We start from the raw sequence: 22,063 nt of genomic DNA, 5'->3' as shown, positions 1-22,063 counted from the left end.
GTATCTTAGAGGGGCCAGAAATTTAAGGCCTCCCAGATGATCACCAACTCCTGCATGGGACCTCAATTTTGTGCTGGAAAAACTCACCCTGCCTCATTTTGAACCAGCAGCTACTGCGGATTTAAAATTTTTATCTTGGAAAACAGCTTTCCTCTTGGCAATCACTTCAGCAAGAAGGGTTTCAGAGCTACAGGCTTTCATGGCTGTGGAGCCTTTTATTACATTTTACCCGGACAGGGTGTCCCTCAGGACCAATCCTTCCTTTATGCCTAAGGTGGTATCCAGTGTGGCTCTTAACCAAACAGTTCACCTGCCAACATTTTACCCAAATCCGCAGAACAAGGGGGAGTGGATTCTGCATTCATTGGACGTACACAGTCAACTAAGATTCTACTTAAACAGGACCAAATCTCTAAGAAAGTCTGAGCAACTACTGGTGGCATTCGCTTCAGGATCAGAGGGGAAGGCTATATCAAAGCAGACTATTTCTAAGTGGATAAGCCACTGCATTTGTTTCTGTTACTTGCACCATGGTAAACCTGTACCCAAGGGAATCAGGTCACATTCCACCAGGGCTGCCTCTACCTCAGCAGCCTTTCGCAGAGGAGTTCCAACCAAAGACATTCTAGAAGCTGCTACTTGGAGCTCTGTTCATACCTTCACAAAGCATTATCATTTGCCTCTCTTCTCCAAATCCAGGGCAGGCTTTGCCACTGCAGTTCTGCAGGGCCTCATAGCTGCTTCTAATGCTATTTAGTTCCATCCTCCCATCCATAGCTTTGGGATTCTACCTAAATGTAATGACTGCAACAGTGAAACACGAAGAACATAATGCAGTTGTGTATACTTACCATAAATGTAGATGTTCGAGTGTATTCACTGTTGCAGTACGGGTTACCCAACCGCCATCCCCTTTTCTTCTAGAACTTCTCTTTCCTTCACTATATTCTACAGCCTTTGTGGTGTATTTACTTTTAGATGAAGGTAAAGTTTATGTTTCTAAAAGTGCATTTACATATAGTGCTGTTTATTTATATTTATATATATTTATATATATATGTATGTATATATATATATATATATATATATAAATATATATATATATATATATATTTTTTCCCTCCCCATTTGTGGGGCACCTGACATCTGGGGCAAGAAAAACTGAATAAAATGGCATCTGCTGCATGTTTTATACCCCTGATGTCATGGAAGAGGAGAGAGCAACCGACACAGTACCCAAGACTTTGATATTCAGGCCGACTGAGGGCAACCTGCTAGCAGATTACCCAAATGTAATGACTGCAACAGTGAATACACTTGAACATCTACATTTATGGTAAGTGTACACAACTGTACTTTTCCAGTGGTACCAAGATCTTGTTGGCTTTCCAGAGACATAACAAAACTTTAGTTTGGAATTGTGAAACTGCACTCTCATAGCTGCTGATAGTTTGCTTTTCTACTTCCCTTCTCATAGAATGTAATCTGTTTCTAGTCCAAGGGAGGGATGGACCCCCAACTACATGTCCTGCAACCTAGGCATACCTCTCAACTGTCCAGATTTTCAGCTCATATTTTTGGTCTGTTCCTCATAAAATTTGTGGTTTTCTGGCAAATCGCTAGAATGATCTGAGGTTTGAAGTCACTAAGTGACATACATTTGAGTTCCAGACTTCAAATCCTGTATGTTAAAACAAACCCTGTTATTCTAGCAACTTTCTAAGTTTATAAGAGCAATATTTAAAATATGTCGCAATTTTTGGCCCTTTGTCCCCCCACTTGTTGTTGGGCTTTGTCCAGATTTCTTACATTAAGGGGCATGAACCTAGGGCATCTACCAAGAACCCAGTATTGCCCATATTACTTGCAGGAGGAGCACATTAAGTAATGCTATTAGTGCCACAATGTTAATGAGGCCACCAATGGATGCACAAGGGAAAAGCTCCTTATCTAACCAGATGGTCGTTGAGAGTTCCCAGAGCAAGGTGGGCAGAAAAGGTCCCTGACGCACAGTTCCAGACTGTTGCAGAATCACTGTGAGAAGGCAAGCACGCTGGAGGACAGACATGGATTACACTGTCTTGTGGATAAATCTGCTCACAGGACTGCCTCTTGAACCTTGTGGATTGCTAGTTTTCCCTTTGTTATTGAAGGAAGCTTGTAGCTGTTCTCTACTTTGGCAGATAATGAGAAAGGCCTATAGGAGGTGCAGCTATGGCAACCACCTAGGTGACTGTTTCACTGTTTATCACCACCACCCAACCCAATGGCAAGAGTTTAGACCTTCTGAATGACTTGTCTGTGCCCACAGATTTTACTGTAGAATTCCTGCGTCCAAGCTGTTGGTAACACTTGTCACCAAGGAATCTTATTCCAAGGCCTCCCTTGCTCATTCCCTTCATTGGAGCTCTGGAAGTTTCCACTATAACTTGCAATGGGTGGAGCTTAAGCTTTTTGCTAGAATCAAATTATGTCCTCACATTTTAAACAGATGTTCATACCTCTGGATCCACTGGGGATTACCAATGAACTGTAAATGGCAAACTCTTCAGTACAAACTGTTTTTATAGTTGTTAGGTTATTGGTCTGGATTTTGTAAGTTTCATTAAACGGTAAATATTAAGTTTGTAATATTTTGAAAACAGCTTATAATATCTCAGCAGCCTCTTGGGTTACACACATACTGACAGCATTTTGTTCATCCAACTGAGAGCTTTTATGTGAGGCCTAGCAGTTCAGTGTGTGCTGCTTAGTTGTTGAGATGTTTAGGAAAACATGAACTCTATGACAATATAAATATATGAACATCAATTGATATCACTTTACCTGCACTAGACGGGTCAGCTATTAATACAGTTGTGTTTGCCATTGTGTAAGCTTTAAGATGAAAATTTTTAATACTTTGTATGTAGCATGGTTTTGGAATTATTAATGCAGATTTGAGCAAGCAATATTTGATGCCTAGGGGTGTCAGTGGGATAGAACTGCAGAAACACTTGGAGATGTCACTCAGCTGTAATAAGTTAAATCTGGCAGGACTTGGTCTGAGTTGATGTGGGTCCACAGAGATCTTTCACTCATCACCAAGGCTCATAAGACAGGCCTGGGAACCAGATGTCTTGTGGGATGCAACTTCATGCCTGCAAGGGCACCCCATTAATGAGCTTGAACTGGAAAGAGGCCCTTTGCAGGCCTCACCTGTTCCTATGCTGTGTTCATGTCTGTTCTTGCAATCTCTCTGTGGCCTGCCCAGTATGTGCACACCACTGGACATACATGTGTGTGTGAGGAAATGGAAAGATTAAAGTTAAAATAAATGAATAAAATACCCCACACAGATGATGGTAACACTGCTGGTGTACTTGCCATTAGCAGAGCAGATGGGCTACGGGACCATTGCCCATAGGGGGAAGAATGGGTTGTAAGAGCAGCTGGTTGGGGGGGGGGGGGTCAACATTCACAAGGGAAGCAGAGCTGTATCACAAAAAAAGAAAAAAAATGGTGACAGTGTGCAGCCTAGCGAACACGTTGTAATTTGCATTATCGTATTAGAGGCACGCCCTTGTGGAGTGATGCAGCTGTAAACACTGCAACCTGTGTACTAATAAGGCACTTGTCTCTAGGGAATGAGAACTACAAATTGCAAGACATTTACATGTTCCAGAATTTGGAAGTGTAACCATCTGTATGCCTTCCAGGAAACACTGAAACTATGTAATGGTCCTTCGTTTGACAGGGGTAGGATGAAAACTAAAAGTATGTGTGTGTGAACATAAAACCAAAAAGTTGTGCAGCAAGTGTGGAGAAGAAAGTCCGATAACAACATGACCACTGCACTGGACGACAGGTCCCATAAATAAGCCAACAAATGTAGTCGCTAAAGTCACAGTTATTAAAGAGCCACAAAAAAAGTTAAAACACTTTCATCCTGTAATATTTAGGACAGGACTTCATCGGAACTAACTTGTGTAAGACCACTAGTGCCTTTTATAAAGTTCTTTTCCATTGTAAATTGTGTCCTTAAGATATAGGCAAGCTCATCTGTAAGGCCATGGAACGTATCATTATGGACCTCATAAATAATTACCTAGGTGACTTCCAAACCCGGGATCCAACCCAATTTGGCTTCGACAAGGGGAGATCCTGCCTGTTAAATCTGGTGGACTTCGTACCTCGACTTGGCAAAGGCTTTCGGCACAGTCCCACACTTAGGCATTACAGATAAACTTAGCAAACTGAATGTAAACCTCTTTGTTATAAGATGGGCTGCCAAATGGGTCACAAACCAGGCACACACTATCAAATTGGGTGACTCAATATCAACCAGCAGAGCTGTCACTAGCAGGGTGCCTTAGGGGTCAGTGCTGGGCCCCACTACTGTTTGGCATGTACTTCATGCCAAAAGCTTTTAGGGATTCCCTGAGACCTCTCTGTCAGAGATGCTGGGCGAGCAGGTTGGACTGATTGGGGAGATGATTTTTTTGCGTTATGCTACAGAATAGGAATTGCCTAGACATAGTAAAGCCTTGCTGAGTCTAATTATGGTGGTTGCCAAAAAAAGCAATTACTGGAAAATGGAATTCAAAGTCTAAACCAACTGAACTAGAAGTAGTGAATATAGTAACTGAGATAAAACAACTAGAATTGGGATCTTTAGAAAAGGGAAGGAGCAAGCTACATAGGAAAAAATGGGAATTGTGGGAACAGTATATGCAGAGCAGGAACGAGGTTCAAGAAGCAGGATTTGAATGCACTATATAATGCTTAACTGACAATGACTGGATGTTTATAAGTGATGTATAATGTTTGCAACGACAGTTGTTTCAGTGGTGTCTGTGATGTAAACTGTTTGCAACTAAAGTGGTATCATTTTGTATGTTTTTCATTTATATAAATGTAAGATTGCCTTTGTCATGTGAAAATTTAATAAAGATGTTTGGGGAAAAAAGTTCAGTCCAAAACTAAGGGGTTGTAGCTAACCAAGTCTGTAGATGACTGCAAACTGGGTGCAATTATTGAATCCCCAAATGATGTTGGTGTACTCCTGGAGGGTCTCACACAGACTAACAAGTGGTGTCTTAGTCACGGTCTCAAACTGAATGCAAAGAAATGCATCATCATTCCCTTCAGCAAAAACAGTGCCCCTGCACACTATCAAATCAACAACAATACCTTAAGTACGCACGAGGTGGTAAGGGATCTGGGATCACAAGTAGACTGCGACCTTAACTTCGACCACCATGTGTCTATTGTAGTATGGAGGGCTTCCTAAATATCACACTTGATTAGTAAAGGCATTGCCTTGAGAACAAAGGGGGTTATAACCCCTCTATATTCTGCACTAATCTAGCCCATAAGTGAGTACAACTCCCCGTTCGGCATGTACTGTACAAAGCAACTAGAGAGACCTCAGAGGTTTCTAACAAAGAAGATCAAGGGACTCTCTCACGTACCCTACACAGACTGACTAAAGTCCCTGTCACTATACTCTGTATTGTGATGACTGCAACAGTGAATACACTCAAACATCTACATTAATGGTAAGTGTACAGAACTGTACTTTCTAACAAACTCTTATTGCATATTAATTTTGGTGTATCCATTCTCATTTACTTAACTAGAATCTGTAGACAAAACAACTTTACCATAATGTCTGCATAAAGCTGAAATTATTAAACAATGGTTGAATGAATGCCTCAAGTAACTATGCTGTGTTTATGGTAAGGTTGCTTTGTCTGCATATTCCATTTAAGTAAATGATGGACACCCCATAATTAACTTTTTTGTTGATCTTGAATAAATGTGACATTTCAGTGACTACACTTGGGTTATTTGTGGAAACTTTCCTTCAGTGTGATGTCCATTCTGGTTATTTGTGTGAACATCTTTGATGTTCTTCATTTTTCACTGTTGCAGTCATCACATTTGGGTTATCTGCTTGCATTAGCCCTCAGTTGGCCTGATTATCAAAGTCTTGAGTCCTGCATCGGTTGCTATCTCATCTTCCATGACGTCAGGTAGTCAGGGGTATAAAGCATGCAGCCGATGCCATTACATCAGTCTTTCTTGCTGTGCGGTGCCCGAAGCAGAAACGGTTTGCAAGTGCCGGTCAGTCGACTCCTGAAATTTTCGTTTTCGAGTTTCAGAACAGAAGTCTTAAACTAAAGCTAAGTACCCCGTTGGGGAAAGTTTTTCTTGCTCTAAACCGATGTCAGTAAAAGTCAATAATTGCATTTCTTGTGGAAAGCAAATATCTCATAAAGATTTTCATTCATACTGTATTCCGTGCCTAGGCCCTGACCACGATGTACCTCGCTGTTGGTTTTGTGCCTTATTTAAACCACAAACTATTCGTTGTCAGTATATTTTCGCATCTAAATATTTTGGTGCTCGGTTCAATTGTCCAGATATGTCTTCGGTAAGACACCCGACTACTGACATGCCGAAAAAACGCAAAGATAAAGACAGAGACAGGCCGCCTAGGTTCAAAGCTGCCGATGACGCTTCTCCTAAGCTAGTCGCCAGTTCGCCGGTACCCAGTGAGGCGCTTTCGCAGACCCCAATACCTGCTACTTCAGATTCGCAGGCCTCTACTGAGACCCATATGCAGTGAGATGCTTCAACTGTGGAACCTGCGGATGTCTCTACCTTGGAAGGGTCCAGAGCCGCTGTGCAGGCACCGGCTTCTGAGGGTATTTTCAGGCCTACTGACTTGCATATTAAACCGACACCATCTCCTTCTTCAAGGCCTAAAACTTGAACCATGCCTAGGAAATCGACGACCAGACCGCATGGTCAGGCCTCCATGCCTAAAAAACAAATGATAAGAATGGCTGAAGACCTTATTACTTTAATCAGGGGAAGCCAACCTTCCCCCTTCTAAGAGATGTAGGACTGAATTTGCTTATGATGCTTCTGACCAGGATTCTGAAATTTCTGTTTCCTCTGATGACCAGGATTTACCCTTATCTACCTGTGAGGATTCTGATGCAGAGGACTCTATTCCCTCTGCTTCTCCCCCAGAGGATTTTTCTTTTGGTGAAACCTTGCATACTCTGAGAGCATTTTCACTGGGAAAGCCAGGATTACTCTGATTCTAAAAAGAGGCTTAGAGATTTCTTATTCCTGCCCCACCACAGGGCTTTAGCTGTACCTCCTGTACTGGACATTGTTGATGATGCCTTTTTGGAATCTAGCTTGGCCCCTGGCTCTTTACCTCCTGCTTCCAGAAAACCTGATAGATATTACAGGGTCCCTGACTCTCACAAGTTTCTTTTTAAAAATCCTACTGCGGATCCTGAGACCATTTCACAGGGACCCAAGGGCATTAAGGCTACTACTGTCAAAAATCCTACCCCCTCTAATAGAGATTCCAGAGCCCTGGATAGATGGGGTAAGAAGATATACACCTCTGCAACCTTGGCCATCAGGGCCTTAAATTGCCAGTTTCATATGTTATGGTAAAGTGTCAGCAGCATATTATTGCATTGCTTAAACAGAAAATGTTGATTCCTGATTGTGCCGAAAATAAGAATTTACAGGATTTAATGCATTCTGCTGAACAGGTTGGAAAACAGACTTTACAATGTAGTTTTGATTCACTAGAGGCATCTTGCAGGGCTGCTGTTACCGGGTCTGTAATTAGAAGGCATGCTTGGCTTAAGGAGCAATCTTTGCCAGATCATGTTAAAACTAAATTGCTGGATGCTCCCTTAAATCAGGACAAAGCAGTAGAAGTTCTTAAAAAGATGGAGGAAAAAGCTAAATCTATGCAAACTGTTAGATTTCTTACAAGTGCAGCCTCCAAGATTTAGTAGGCATTGGCCTTCAAAAAAAAGTGGTCCTTTCCTGCCTCTTCCAGGCCTTCTCAGTTTAAACCCAGAACCAGCAGAACAGCCAGGCTTCAGTCCCAGGGTACACACAGGACTAAGCAGTGGGGAGGCTCCCACTTCCAAATCAGGGAGTAGTAAGACCCCCCCCCCCACCCCCATGGTAAACTGTCTCAATGAATTAACTTTAAATCTTCTAAGCACTTCTTAACTGATTGCCCCTTTAGGGGGAAAGATTGCTCTGCAGGCAAAAAACTGGAAACTCATTACCCAGGACAAATATAGTTTCCCAGGGATACAGATTTCAATTCCGCATGTTTCCAACCCCAAACTGTTGGCCAGATCTACCCCCAAATAAGTGGGCAGAGGCTCAAAAGCAAGTACTCTCTCTTTTAAGATTAGAGGCTATTCAGACGGTACCAGAAGAGAAAAAGGGACAAGGTTTCTACTCAAGACTTTTCCTGGTACCCAGAAAAGACAACTCATGGAGCCCTATCCTGGACCTTTCTATCCTAAACACCTTTTTGGTGATTCCAAAATTCATGATGCTAACTCTTCACCAGTTGCTTCCCATGATAGGTAAAGATGCCTGGCTGGCAACACTAGATTTAAAGGAAGCCTACCTGCACATCCCAATCAGGGAATCTTCCAAAAGATCAAAAGATACCTATGCTTCAAAGCAGGCTGCATGCACTGTCAGTTCTCTGTACTGCCCTTTGGCTTATCTACTGCACCCAGGGTATTCACAAAGTGCCTAGCTCCAGTCATTGCATTTTGCAGGCAAAGAAATATTCAAATATACCCATACCTGGACGATTGTCTAATTCAGGCAGAAAGCCAGAACATGCTTTTGAATCATCTGGCATTTGTACAAAAGGTGCTAACTTGTCTGGGGTACATCATAAACGAAAAGAAATCACATCTGGTACCCTGTCATCAAATTATATTCCTGGGAGCAAGCTTGAACACAACTTCCCAGATGGCTTTCCTCACGCCAGAGAAACAAATTCATTTGACAACTTACTTCAAACTAGTGGCCACAAAAACCCTGCTATCTGCAAGGCAAATACTGCAAGCCTTTGGGTTCATGGCCTCATGCATTCTACTAATTCCATTTGCAAGACTGCATATGAGGAAACTACAATGGTATCTAAAAAGCCTATGGTGTCAACATTTTCAGGATCTAGAAGCAATGATTCCTATCATACCTTGCCTATGGTTAGAATTCCTTTGGTGGGCAAAGACCAGCCACCAAAACAAGGGACTACCATTCACTCTACCCCCTGCCGCCCAAACCCTAACAACAGATGCATCAGACTATGCATGTGGGGCTCACCTGGTAGGGAGGTGCATTCCGAGCAAATGGAACCCAAGTCAAATGCACCTGCATATCAATCAAAAAGAAATGTTAGCTGTACTGAATGCTCTGACAGCCTTCAAGGACCACATTCTCCCAGGACAATTAATGGTAAAGACGGACACCACCACTGTTATGTGGTACATAAACAAGCAGGGGGTACCCATTCCTACCCCCTCTTCAGACTAGCCATGGCTTTGTGGAACACAGCCTTGAGCTACCAAGTGCATCTACAGGCTCAGTTCCTGCTAGGAAAACTAAATACACTGGCAGACGAACTAAGCAGAAATCTAATGGACCCACACGAGTGGAAACTGGAACCAAAGACTTTCAACATGTTGATAAACAAATGGGGGAGCCCAGATTTATACCAGTTTGCCTCCCCCCAGAACTACCAATTGGACAAATTCTGCACAAGGACTCCCCACAAACAAGCTTGGAAAGTGGATGCTCTGTCCTTATGCCTTTCCTCCCTCTGACTCTCCTCTCCAAAGTACTACCAAAGATCAAACAGGACAAACCAAAGATGATACTGATTGCACCAGACTGGCCACGCCAACACTGGTACCCCGTCTTGTGCAGTGTGTCACAGCTAGCCCCATGGCACCTGCCTCAGACCCCTGCCCTGCTGTCACAGCAGGGGAGCCAGATTCTGCACCCCCAGCTTCAAACACTGAACCTGGCAGTCTGGCTAATTACCTAATGTCCCCGTTACCATCCCTCAGTAAACAAGTGTTGGATGTCATTTTGGAGGCAAGGAGGCCTGGTACTATAAAGTCTTATGCTGAAAAATGGAAAAGATTCTTTGCCTGGAACCAAACTCAAGGGATGGCCACAGCAGCGCCACATTTACCTCATATTCTTCAATACTTAACTGAGATGTTTCACAAGGGCCTTTCCTCTTTCTCCATCAAAATTCATGCCTCAGCCATTTCAGCTCATTACAACACAGAACCCCCCCCCTTTTCTCACCCACTGCTCAAGCAGTTTCTCAGAGGGGCCAAAAACTTAAGACCACCCAGAAGAGCCCCAACTCCAGCCTGGGACCTTAACTTTGTATTGGAAAAACTCACTCTGCCTCCTTTTGAGCCAGCTGCAAGTGCAGAGTTAAAATTTCTTTCTTGGAAAACAGCTTTCCTTTTTGCAATCACTTCAGCAAGAAGAGTATCTGAATTACAGGCCCTTATGGCAGTGGAGCCTTTCATCATCTTTCATGCGGACAGGGTGTCCCTCAGGACCAATCCCTCCTCCATGCCCAAGGTGGTATCCAGTGTGGCTCTTAATCCATTCATTTGCCAACCTTCTTTTCTAATCCACAGAATAAAGGGGAACGGATACTGCACTCCTTAGATGTGCACAGACAACTTAGATTTTACTTGGACAGGACTAAACCTCAAAGGAAATCTGAACAACTGCTGGTGGCATTTTCTGCAGGGGCAGAGGGGAAGGCTATTTCAAAGCAAACCATTTCTAAATGGATAGGTCATTGCATTAATTTCTGCTATAAGCACCATGGAAAAGCTATCCCACAGGGGATTAGACCCCATTCAACCAGGGCTGCATCTACCTCTACAGCCTTTCTCAGGAGTGTCCCTACCAGAGACATCCTAGAAGCTGCTACCTGGAGTTCTGTACATACCTTCACAAAGCATTACCATTTGCCAATTTTCTCTAAATCCAGAGCTGGCTTGCAGGGCCTCATAGCTGCTCCTAATGCTATCTAAATTCCTCCTCCCATCCTTAGCTTTGGGAATCTACCCAAATGTGATGACTGCAACAGTGAAAGATGAAGAACATAGTACAGTTGTGTACACTTACCATAAATGTAGATGTTCGAGTGTATTCACTGCTGCAGTCCTGGTTACCCTCCCTCCAGCCCCCTGACTTCTTTTGGCTGAACCTCTACGCTCCTTTACTATGCTTAAAAAGCTTTTTGGTGTATTTGCTTTTTTGTTGGAGGTATATCCTTGTGTGTGTGTGTGTGTGTATATATATATATATATATATATATATATATATATATATATATATACACACACACATATGTATATGTATTTAATTGCTTCCCATTAGGGGGGCACCTAACATCTGGGGCAAGAAAAACTGATGTAATGGCGTTGGCTGCATGCTTTATACCCCTGACTACCTGACGTCACAGAAGATGAGACAGCAACCGACGCAGGACCCAAGACTTTGATAATCAGGCTGACTGAGGGCTACTGCAAGCAGATTACCCAAATGTGATGACTACAACAGTGAATACACTCGGAACATCTACGTTTATGGTAAGTGTACACAACTGTACTTTATAATATCATCTTTTCTACAGTTGGCATGGTAATTTATCTGTGTATGCAGTCTGACAAATAGAAAAGGCATGTATTTAAACTCTCCTGTTTTCTTCCTATTCCTCTAGACCGACGGCAGTGGTGTGCAATTTGTGTCCTGCTCGCTGTACTGATTACTGTACTGATCCTGCTAATTGTTTTGTGATGGTTTAATTTGGACTGGTCATCGTGGAACCGTTAATGGCAGGAGATACTGCTTCAGTCCATCTGCAGACCTGACTTGGCTGAAGTTCAGTGTACTCAATGATGTACTTATTTTAAGCCTGTGGTTTTTATTATTTTAACTTAAATAACAGCCAAGATTTACTTTCACACTTCAGTTTGAAGTGAACATTTTATAAACCTTTATCACAGAAAATAAAATTTCTGCAAAGTAACGGTACTATATGCCATTATGAACAAAAAAAAATAATTTTTTACAGCATTGATTGAAGAAATTCATTTTATAAAAATATTTAATAATTTACACATTTTGTTAGTAAAGTGGCATAGGGTCAGAAGTGTTGAAAACTAAAAGGGAGTCTGCCATTTGCTTAGTTATGTCAGCTGATGAGCATGTTTAGGGGTGGTAGTGATTTGTCATACATTAATGACTGAAGAATTAGATTTTAATATGCAGAGCTTTTCACTTGAAATAAAAAAGTAAGATAGCCAGCCACTAAGAGGAACTGTCCTGACATGTGGCAAGGATGGAATGCCACCTTGGATGATAAGGTGGACACCAGATCTCAGAGCACAAAATTGCGTGCATGTGTATGTGTGGGGCAGGGGGGGGGGGCAGTGTTTTGTACTGCTGTACTATGTTGATTGGCAGAGAAAAAAGCTGCAGTGCAGTTCCACACATTCCTCTAGTACTGGGCTGCTACAGATGAGGAGGACTGGTGGAGATGATTTTATTTAACTTCCCATAAGGCAGGTTTAGCCTAAGTTTTACTGCATCATTCCAATATACTACAGGTGAGTAAATAGTATAGGTACTGAGGGTTTTGGCGGCAGCAGACTGGGGGGGGGGACTCATATCTGCATCTTTTAAGAGTAACCGACTATGTGCCAATCTAAAAGCACCACAGATGGCTGGATACATTAAAATCAGAGCACTAATGACTCACTTACTACCTTTCCTTGGATGGGGTGGGCTTCATGGTCTGAGTGGGCTGTGCTCATTATAAAAACTAGAAAATCTTGCACTTTTGTAGGGACAGGGTTAGTACAACATAAGGATATATTTAATATGGAAAACAGATTAGAGTTTAATATAGTTACAACCACAAGCAAATACAATGGCACAAAAGTGAGACTTCAAAGGATTATGAGACACTTGGGGGGGGGGGTGCAATTTGTTAAATACTCAGTTTCAAACAGACTTTACTAAAGTCATATGCAGACTCACAGTGGCTCAAACTCATCTTTGTTGAACAGTGAATGTTAAAAATATCACCAGTAACTAAGCAGGGAGGTGAGCATGTTAAGAGAGTACTTGTTTCTCTCTTGGAAGGTATTGTGGTGTGCAAATAATACTGTAAACTGTGCCAGTTAATGTCATTAAGAAAACATGCTATCAGGACATGCAGTTATGAAGGACAGTGTTCTCTGAAATGTGTTATGCATGAGGTGTAACTGAATGCTACATCTTGTCAAAGTGTATTACTGTGTTATGACTTTGTAAACATCGATTTATTTATTCCTGTAAGCAATGAGTTTTTATGTGTTTTTTTTTTTTTTAATTCAGGACTGTAGCTTGTGATCTGTTGAGCACTTTTTGCAGGATATTATTGGTACCTTCACATGTTTATATGTTAATAACTGGTTTAACACATGACTACTTTTCAGTGCATGATGGACTTTTGTTATGAGAGTGTTTTATCAGTCATTGTATGCTATCTCACCAAGACAGCACACTTCAGAAATGCCTGTGTTGTCACAGGTAGCCTACAAATTGCAGACCAAATGCCTAGAGTCAGCTGAGTTCGTATTTAATAATCACTGACACTTTATAAAGTGCATGTTTGTGGAATTTTTTTTTGATGTGGATATAGTGGTGTTTACAGCAGTAGTCACATGGATTTACTTCTTCAGTGGTGGGAGAGCTGCCATATCAATGAAGCAGCCGGAAAATGAAGGTCACTTTAGGTAGATGTGGGTGAGCATCATTAAATGATGGTCATTTAGGTAGATGTGAGTGGCCATCCTTTGGACACTTTCCTTCTCAGCAGTAGGTATGGTTTCATTCATAAGAATGGTGCCTGGGTAACCTTTTTGAGTGTGAAGGCTGCACACAAATGCGGGGGTAGAAGGTCGGTATACCCTGTGCAGACCCTGTACAAGGCTTCAGAAAAGCAAGATCAGCATGGCATTTGCTGCTGTTCTACACCATTTGTGACACTCAGTGGAACCATTCAAGGGTTCGATATGGACATCCATTGTGAAGGAGAAAAAGTTATTCTGGGTAAGATTTGTGATGAGGTTTTGAGGAAATCTGATGAGAACTTTTTACTAAGCCTGTATCTGCAGCTTATCAAGGAAATTGTAATGAGCGTTGACTCTGTCTTTAACAAGTAGTGTTTTCAAAATGTTCATTTACTGTGTTTTGCCTCAGCCACATTGTCGGTTTAGGTGCAAGTCTGCTAGTACTGTTTGTAATTACCTTCCAGATATACTGTGTGCCATTCAGGAAACCTGCAGTAATTTAATTTGAAGGACTATAAAAAAATAATGGGAAGCCGTCTGCAAATTTCATTTTGGTACAACGCCTCCCAGGCTAAGTGGCATATCTTTGAGTCCGCAGCCAAATCTGCGATATACACTTTGTTTAAAGCCATATCTGTTGCACTGTGTGTGTGATAGGCAAGATTATTTTTATGGTACAGATGTAATGAAATGTCAAATAAAATATTTTTATTCTTCTTGTAGTTGTTTTTTGCACCTTTGGCTTAAAGTTTTTCTTTTTCACTGTTCTGGCTATTGTTTGTGCTGTACCGTTTTATTAAAACTATGCAGAATGTGAATAAGCCCACACATTTGTTTGATTCATAAACCCCTTTTACAGAGAAAATGCGAGTATGCATTCTGGCTCCATAGCACAGAGGGATGGAGCCCCAGCAGTGGAGGGAGAGAGCCACTCAATGCACAAAGCTTAGAGGGAGAGGAGTAAAGGGGCATGGCCTGCTTGCTTGTCCTGAGGGGGGTTAGTCACTCTGGGATCTCACAAGGGACTGAGATTTCCTTGGTGGATACTGGGGAAACAACTTCCCATGCTTCAGGGTTGGGGGAGGGCTACTTGCTGGGAATATCACTTGCAGAAGTGAGGGATGACCAGCACTTAGTTGTGTTCTACAAGACAAGCTGTTGTGTTCAGTTATTTAATTGTTACACTCAACAAGACAACCTGTAATGTACACTTGTTATTGTTTGTTGTACCACATGAGATGAGTTGTAGTGTGCACTTATTTGTTATAATATGAGACAACCTGTAGTGTGCACTTACTATCTGTTACAGTCTCAGACAACATGGAGTATGCACTTATCTCAACAACACGACTTTTTGTGTACACTTGTTTATTGTTTGCTGCACTCTATGGGAAGAGCTGTCACGTGCAATTGCTTATTTGTTACATGATACAAGATGAGCTGTTGTATGCACTTGCTATCCATTGTACTCTACAAGACAAGTTGTAGTATACACTTATTTATTTGTTATAGTCTGTGAGTTGAACTGTAGTGTACACTTATTTATTTGTTATACTCTGTGAGATGAACTGTAGTGTACACTTATTTATTTGTTATACTCTGTGAGATGAACTGTAGTGTACACTTATTTATTTGTTATAGTCTGTGAGATGAACTGTAGTATACACTTATTTATTTGTTATACTCTGTGAGATGAACTGTAGTGTACACTTATTTATTTGTTATACTCTGTGAGATGAACTGTAGTGTACACATATTTATTTGTTATACTCTGTGAGATGAACTGTAGTGTACACTTATTTATTTGTTATAGTCTGTGAGATGAACTGTAGTGTACACTTATTTATTTGTTATACTCTGTGAGATGAACTGTAGTGTACACTTATTTATTTGTTATACTCTGTGAGATGAACTGTAGTGTACACTTATTTATTTGTTATACTCTGTGAGATGAACTGTAGTGTACACTTATTTATTTGTTATAGTCTGTGAGATGAACTGTAGTGTACACTTATTTATTTGTTATACTCTGTGAGATGAACTGTAGTGTGCACTTATTTATTACATCAGAAAGATGTGCATGATTAGGCTTGTAAGGGCCCCTGTGGTCATTAGCCTAGTATGTACTTATAAAATCTACAAGATGACCTGTTGCATATACGTATTTATTATCTGTTATACTTTACAAGGTGACCTGTTGTGTGCACTTATTTATTTGTTACACTCTGAGATGAGGTGTCGTGTGCACTTATTTGTTATACTGTGCAAGGCGATCTGTTGTGTGCATTCTTTGTTATACTCTACTGGACAAGCTGTTGTGTGCACTTATTTGTTGCACTCTACGAGACAACCTGTCATGTGCACTTACTTGTTATACTGTACAAGGTGATCTCTTGTGTGCATTCTTTATTATTTGTTATACTCTACTAGACAAGCTGTCATGTGCATTAAATTTATTAGTTATATTGTACGAAGCAGTCTGTTGTGTGCATTCTTTATTAGTTGTTATACTCTACTAGATGCGCCATTGTGTGCACTTATTATTTTTGCACTCTGAGACAACCTGTCATATGTACTTATTTGTTATACTCTGAGTTGATCTGTTGCGTGCATTCTTTATTGTTTGTTATACTCTGCAAAGCTGTTATATGCATTCTTTATTGTTATACTTTGCTAGATGAGCTGACGTGCACTTATTTATTATTTGTTGCACTCTGTAAGGTGAGCTGTCATTTGCATTTATTTGTTATACTGTACAAGGCGATCTGTTGTGTGCATTCTTTATTATCTGTTATACTCTACTAAACAAGCCATCGTGTGCACTTCTTTATTATTTGTTACATTTTACAAGACAGTCTGTCGTGTGCTCTTATTTATGTGCTAAACTCTGCGATGTGCGGTGTGCTTGTTATTGTCTACTAGACGAGCCATCATGTGTACTTATTTGTTACACTCTACATGAAACAACCTATTATATACATATAATATACTCTACATGTCTTTTTTCTTAGATGCACTCCAGTTTGTGTGTATCTACTCTTCCTTCCCATGCTGACAGTGATTCACTGAACCTCTGTAAATACATAGTTGACTATTCCCTGTAACTCAAATATCCATCATTCCCTAAAACAAATGAAATATTTCTTTCATCCATCCTCCACCACTTATCCTTTTATCTGTGATTCCTAAATTAGATTTTCCTTTGATGGCCTCTTTTTGATACTTCCTTATATCTCATGTGAGGTTTTTTTTTTTTTTTTTAATATATACATTTTAGTGATAATCACTGTTGCTTCTGTTTTAGGTCAGACAGCGTCATTTTCCCACACATTATTTTGCTACAGGACCTCATTCCATTCTTTTTTAATCAGTCTCTGATGCACACATTACATAACATAGGTCAAGGCTCCTGTCCCCTAGACTGTGTGTTTTTGTTGCACTTCCAGGTGTACTATGGGAATGGTTAGTCATTCTTATGCTCAGAGGTTACCTCACCTGAGCTCTTGCTATCCCATTCAGTGTGCTGTCTGTTAGGTCGAGCACATTTCCTCTTCTTGTTGGGGCACTGGGTTTATTTTTGAGAAGGTAAGTGGCCTGTACCACGCGGGTCTTTTTCAGCTTTAACCTAGCTACATTACAGTCAACAAAAATGACTTTCTTATGCATTAACAGTAAGGAATGTTCATGCCTCCCTAAGCAAACAAAATAGTACCACAAGGATCAAGTCTTTATCACTGTACATTAACAAACTCCCTTCCCAGCTTACCCATACTACTCTATGCAGATGACATGGTTATCTATAGAGCAGGGCCTGCCATTTCAAACTGACATAACCAGAACAAGCTACTTCGAAGAAGAGTGGAGGGAATCAGTCATGTTATCTAGAACCCACCAAACACTCAAAAAAAAATTTTTTTTTACTGCAGACAGGAAGATTACTATTAATAAATGGCATAACCAAAAAAACTTTCAGTTCTACAAATGTCTTGGTGACTCGCTAGACCCACCCCCCCCCCCCAACTTGCATCACATCCAAGTAACCAAGAGTAAAGTAAACTACTTTTTAGAGCTAGAAAAATCTCACTTTTATAGCCTTTCCAAGGTAGACCTGCAATAGACAAAGGTGTCCTTCTGCAACTTGAATATGCCCTTTCCCTGATAACGATCTCCTCAAAAACGAATCTGTGAACTCCAAAGCATCACTAATCCCATCTGTAGATTTGCTGTCCTATTCTCCAGAAGAGAATACTGCTACAAAACCATGGCCAAACCAAATGGCTACCCTTACTAGGCCCTATACCCCCCCTCCACAAAGGCGGACCCTCTAACGAACTAACCAACTTCTGTCCCATAGCCATCCTTTCCCCCTTGCAAAAAATTTTAGAAAAATGCATACACAATCAATTCCTTAACCACTTCTTTAGTCACAACCTATTATCCAGTTCACAACACAGCTTTAGATCTGAACACAGTACTAGCACTGCCCTAATACCTTTCACTAACACCATTTATCAGCTCTTAAATGAAGGCCAGCTATTCTCTTCTGTCTTTCTTGGTATGTCCAAAGCCTTTCCCACCATTTCCCACCAACTACTACTCAGTAAACTCTCATCTTATGGCCTCAGTTCACCTTCCCTGTCCTGGTTCCTCAGCTATCTTTCCAATCGACAGCAGGCTACTAAATGGGAGAACAGTCTTTCCCCCCTACTCCCCATCTCGGTTATGTATCCCAAGGTTCCATACTTGGTCCTCTCCTCTTTAGCATATTTACAAACAACCTCAGCTCTGCAACTCAGCTATCCTCCATTGTCCAGTACGCCGATGATGGTACATTTATCTGCTCAGCCCGCTCACCCCAAGAACTTCAAATAAAAATGCAAACTTCTTTTCACGACATAGAAAAACACCCCTCTGAACATCAACTCATACTAAATCCAAACAAAATTAAGATAAGTCTTCGGAAACAAAAAATCCAAACAATGCCAATCTCCTCTCAGAATTCTCTCCTTAAACAGAACCAAAATAGAACCTACAAACCAGAATAAACTTCTAGGTGTCACTGTAGATGAGTATCTAAAATTTGATGAGCATATTTCTCAGACAAAAAGTTCACATCAAGCTTGGCACCCTCTATAGGGCCAAACCATTACCTTACTCAAAGCACCAGGCTGGTCACTGCTCAGTCACACCTGCTTTCTGCCTTCCTGTATGGATCTCGTGTATTCACAAACCTCTGAAAGACTGATCTCAATAAACTAGAATCTTGTTACAACAAAATTGCCAAGTTTGCTACTAATCATCCACACAGGACTCATCACTGCACTGATGTTCATCGTGTTTCACTGTTGCAGTCATTACAATTGGGTTATTCTGCTGGCAGGCTGCCCACAGTCGGCCTGAATTCCAAAGTCTAGGTCCAGCATCGGTTGCTGTCACCTCCTCCCTGACGTCAGTGCGCCAGGGGTATAAAAGATGCAGCTGACGCCATTTTCTTCAGTCTTTCTTGCCACATGGTGCCCGAAGCAAAAGCAGTTCGCAAGTGCCGGTCGGCCGACTCCTGAGATTTTCGAGTTCGAATTTCAGATCCAAAGTCTTCGTTTAAAGCTAAGTACCCCGTTGGGGAAACTTTTTTCTTGCTCCAGACCGATGTCAGAAAAAGTTAATAATTGTATTTCTTGTGGGAAGTAAATACCTCATAAGGATTTTCATTCTTACTGTATTCCTTTCCTAGGCCCTGACCACGACGTTGCTAGTTGTCGGTTTTGTGCTAGATTTAACCAACACACTATTAAGCGTCGGTACGATTTTGCAGTTCATTACTTTGGCAGACGATCTAATTATATAATGCCGTCGAAACAGCCGACTACCGGAGTTTTACAAAAAACGCAAAGAAAAGGACAGGCATACGAGGTCCAAAACCGACGACGAGGCTTCTTCTAGGCCAGTCGCCGGTTCTCAGTGGGGTGCTTTTGCAGCCCCTGACAACCGCTACTTTAGAGCCGCAGGCCGATACCGACTCCCACGCGGAGTCAACCAGGCCTACAGAAACTCAAGGTATTGGACCTTCGGAAACCATTCCCTCAGATGGGTCCGGAGCTGCTGAGCAGGCATCGGCTTCTGAGGGCGTTTTCAGGCCTACACAATTATATGTTAAAATGACTTCAGCATCAAAGGCAAAGACTAAAGCAGCTTTAAAGACTAAGAAACAAGTACAACAGCCCCATGGACAGGCCTCCACACCTAAAAAAACAGATGCTCAAAATGGCCGAAGACCTGATTACTTTGATCAGGGGTTCTCATCCCCCTCCTGACAAGAGGCCTAGGCAAGAGTTAGAATATGAATCTTCAGATCAGGTTTCCATTTCATCTGATTCCTCCTCTGATCAGCAATACTCTCTTCCTCCTTATGAGGATTCTGATGCTGAAGAATCTATCACCTCAGCTTCTCCACCTGAGGATTATTGTTTTGGCGAAACACTGCATACCATGAGAGAGCATTTCCACTGGGAGAGCCAAGATTATTCAGAATCTAAGAAAAGGCTCAGATAATTTCTTTTACTGCCTCAGCACAGGCCCCTTGCTATTCCACCTGTGCTAGACATTGCAGATGATGTATAGTCCAGTCTGACTCCTGACTCCTTACCTCCAGCTTCTGTTAAGCCAGACAGATACTACAGGGTTCCAGACTCCCACAAATTTCTTTTTAAAAACCCTGCTGCTGACCCAGAAACTATCTCTCAGGGTCCCAAGGGGGTCAAGGCTTCCACTGCAAAAAACCCTACCCCCTCTGACAGAGATTCCAGGGCACTAGACAGATGGGGAAAAAAGATTTACACTTCTGCTACCTTGGCTATAAGGGCTTTAAATTGTCAGTTTCATATGCTTAAATATCAGCAATACATAATGTCACTGCTTAAACAGAAAATGTTGACAAATTCTGAATGTGCAGAGAATAAAGAAATGCAGGATTTATTACATGCAGCTGAACAAGTTGGAAAGCATACTTTACAATGTGGTTTTGATTCTTTGGAGGTCTCCTGCAGAGCTGCTGTTACGGGTTCTGTCATTAGGAGGTATGCTTGGTTAAAGGAATAGAATCTGCCTGATCATGTTAAAGCAAAATTATTAGATGCTCCATTACAGTATGATACATTGTTTGGTGTTAAAGCAGAAGAGGTGTTGAAGAAAATGGAGGGCAAAGCCAAATCTATGCAGACAGTCAAGGATTGCTTACAGGTACAGCCTCCAAGATTTAGCAGACACTGGCCTACAAAGAATTGGTCCTTTCCAGTGTCAGGCCACAAAGAGGCAGATACAGACGCCCTAGAGGCAGATCCCAGCCCCAAGGCTCATACAGGTCTAAACAATGGGGTGCTTCTACCTCCAAAAGCGGAGAAGACAAGTCACAGCCATACAGAAAGCAGTCCCAATGACTTCCCCCTGCCAGCACCAAGCACTTATCTACTGGCAGCTCCTTTAGGGGGAAAACTAGCACTTTTTTCTCAAAACTGGCACCAAATCACCCAGGACAAATGGGTCTTGAACATAGTGTCACAAGGTTACAGGTTCCACTTTCACACCCTGCCAAGGGCAAATGGTATACCAGACCTGCCAAAAAATCAATGGGCAGAGGCACAAAAGCAAGTTTCATCCCTCATGGACATGAGGGTCATTCAGTAAGTACTACAGCAAGAGCAGGGACAAGGATTTTACTCAAGACTTTTCTTGGTGCCCAGAAAGGGCAAAGCCTGGAGGCCAGTACTGGACCTACCTATTCTAAACACATACCTGGATATTCCAAAATTCAAAATGTTGACTCTGCAGCAGCTTCTGCCCATGCTGGGCAAGAAGGCTTGGCTTGTAACTTTAGACCTAAAAGAGGCATACCTGCATGTCCCAATCAGACAATCATGCAGAAGATACCTCAGATTCACAGCTGGCTCAATGCACTACCAATTCTCTGCACTGCCCTTTGGCTTATCTACTGCGCCCAGGGTCTTCACAAAATGCCTGGCACCAGTAATTCCTTTTTGCAGACAGAGGAATACAAATATATCCTTACTTGGACGACTGCCTTATTCAAGCAGAGAACAAGGACATACTACAGCATCTGGCATTTGTAAAAAGATTATTAACATGCCTAGGGTAAACTTGTACCCTCTCAAGAGATAATATTCCTGGGGGGTAAACTTAAATACAACTGCCCAGATGGCTTATGTCACGCTAGACAAACAAAGGCAACTGACTACTTATTTCAAATGGTTGGCAACAAACACCCAGTTAACTGCAAGAAAAGTTCTGCAGGCTTTGGGCTTCATGGCATCCTGCATTCTGCTAATTCC

General features: G+C 41.7%; 1 protein-coding gene across 2 annotated transcripts in view; it reads left to right on the top strand.

The window, feature by feature from the left end:
• The window catches only part of STX10 (syntaxin 10), a 610,467-nt gene extending 596,030 nt beyond the window's left edge, over nucleotides 1-14,437 (top strand). For both annotated transcript variants that reach the window (XM_044084737.1, XM_044084736.1), the window contains one exon: nucleotides 11,603-14,437. In XM_044084737.1, the coding sequence (XP_043940672.1) occupies nucleotides 11,603-11,679 (77 nt within the window). In that variant the 3' untranslated portion in view covers nucleotides 11,680-14,437. The remainder of the gene's footprint in view (nucleotides 1-11,602) is intronic.
• Nucleotides 14,438-22,063: the final 7,626 nt, after the last annotated feature.

This window comes from Protopterus annectens, chromosome 9.part0, assembly GCF_019279795.1.
Source record: "Protopterus annectens isolate FY-2018-M chromosome 9.part0, PAN1.0, whole genome shotgun sequence".
Lineage (NCBI taxonomy): Eukaryota > Metazoa > Chordata > Ceratodontiformes > Protopteridae > Protopterus > Protopterus annectens.
The sequence above is the reverse complement of the archived record's forward strand: the minus strand, read 5'-3'. Positions and strand labels throughout refer to the sequence as shown.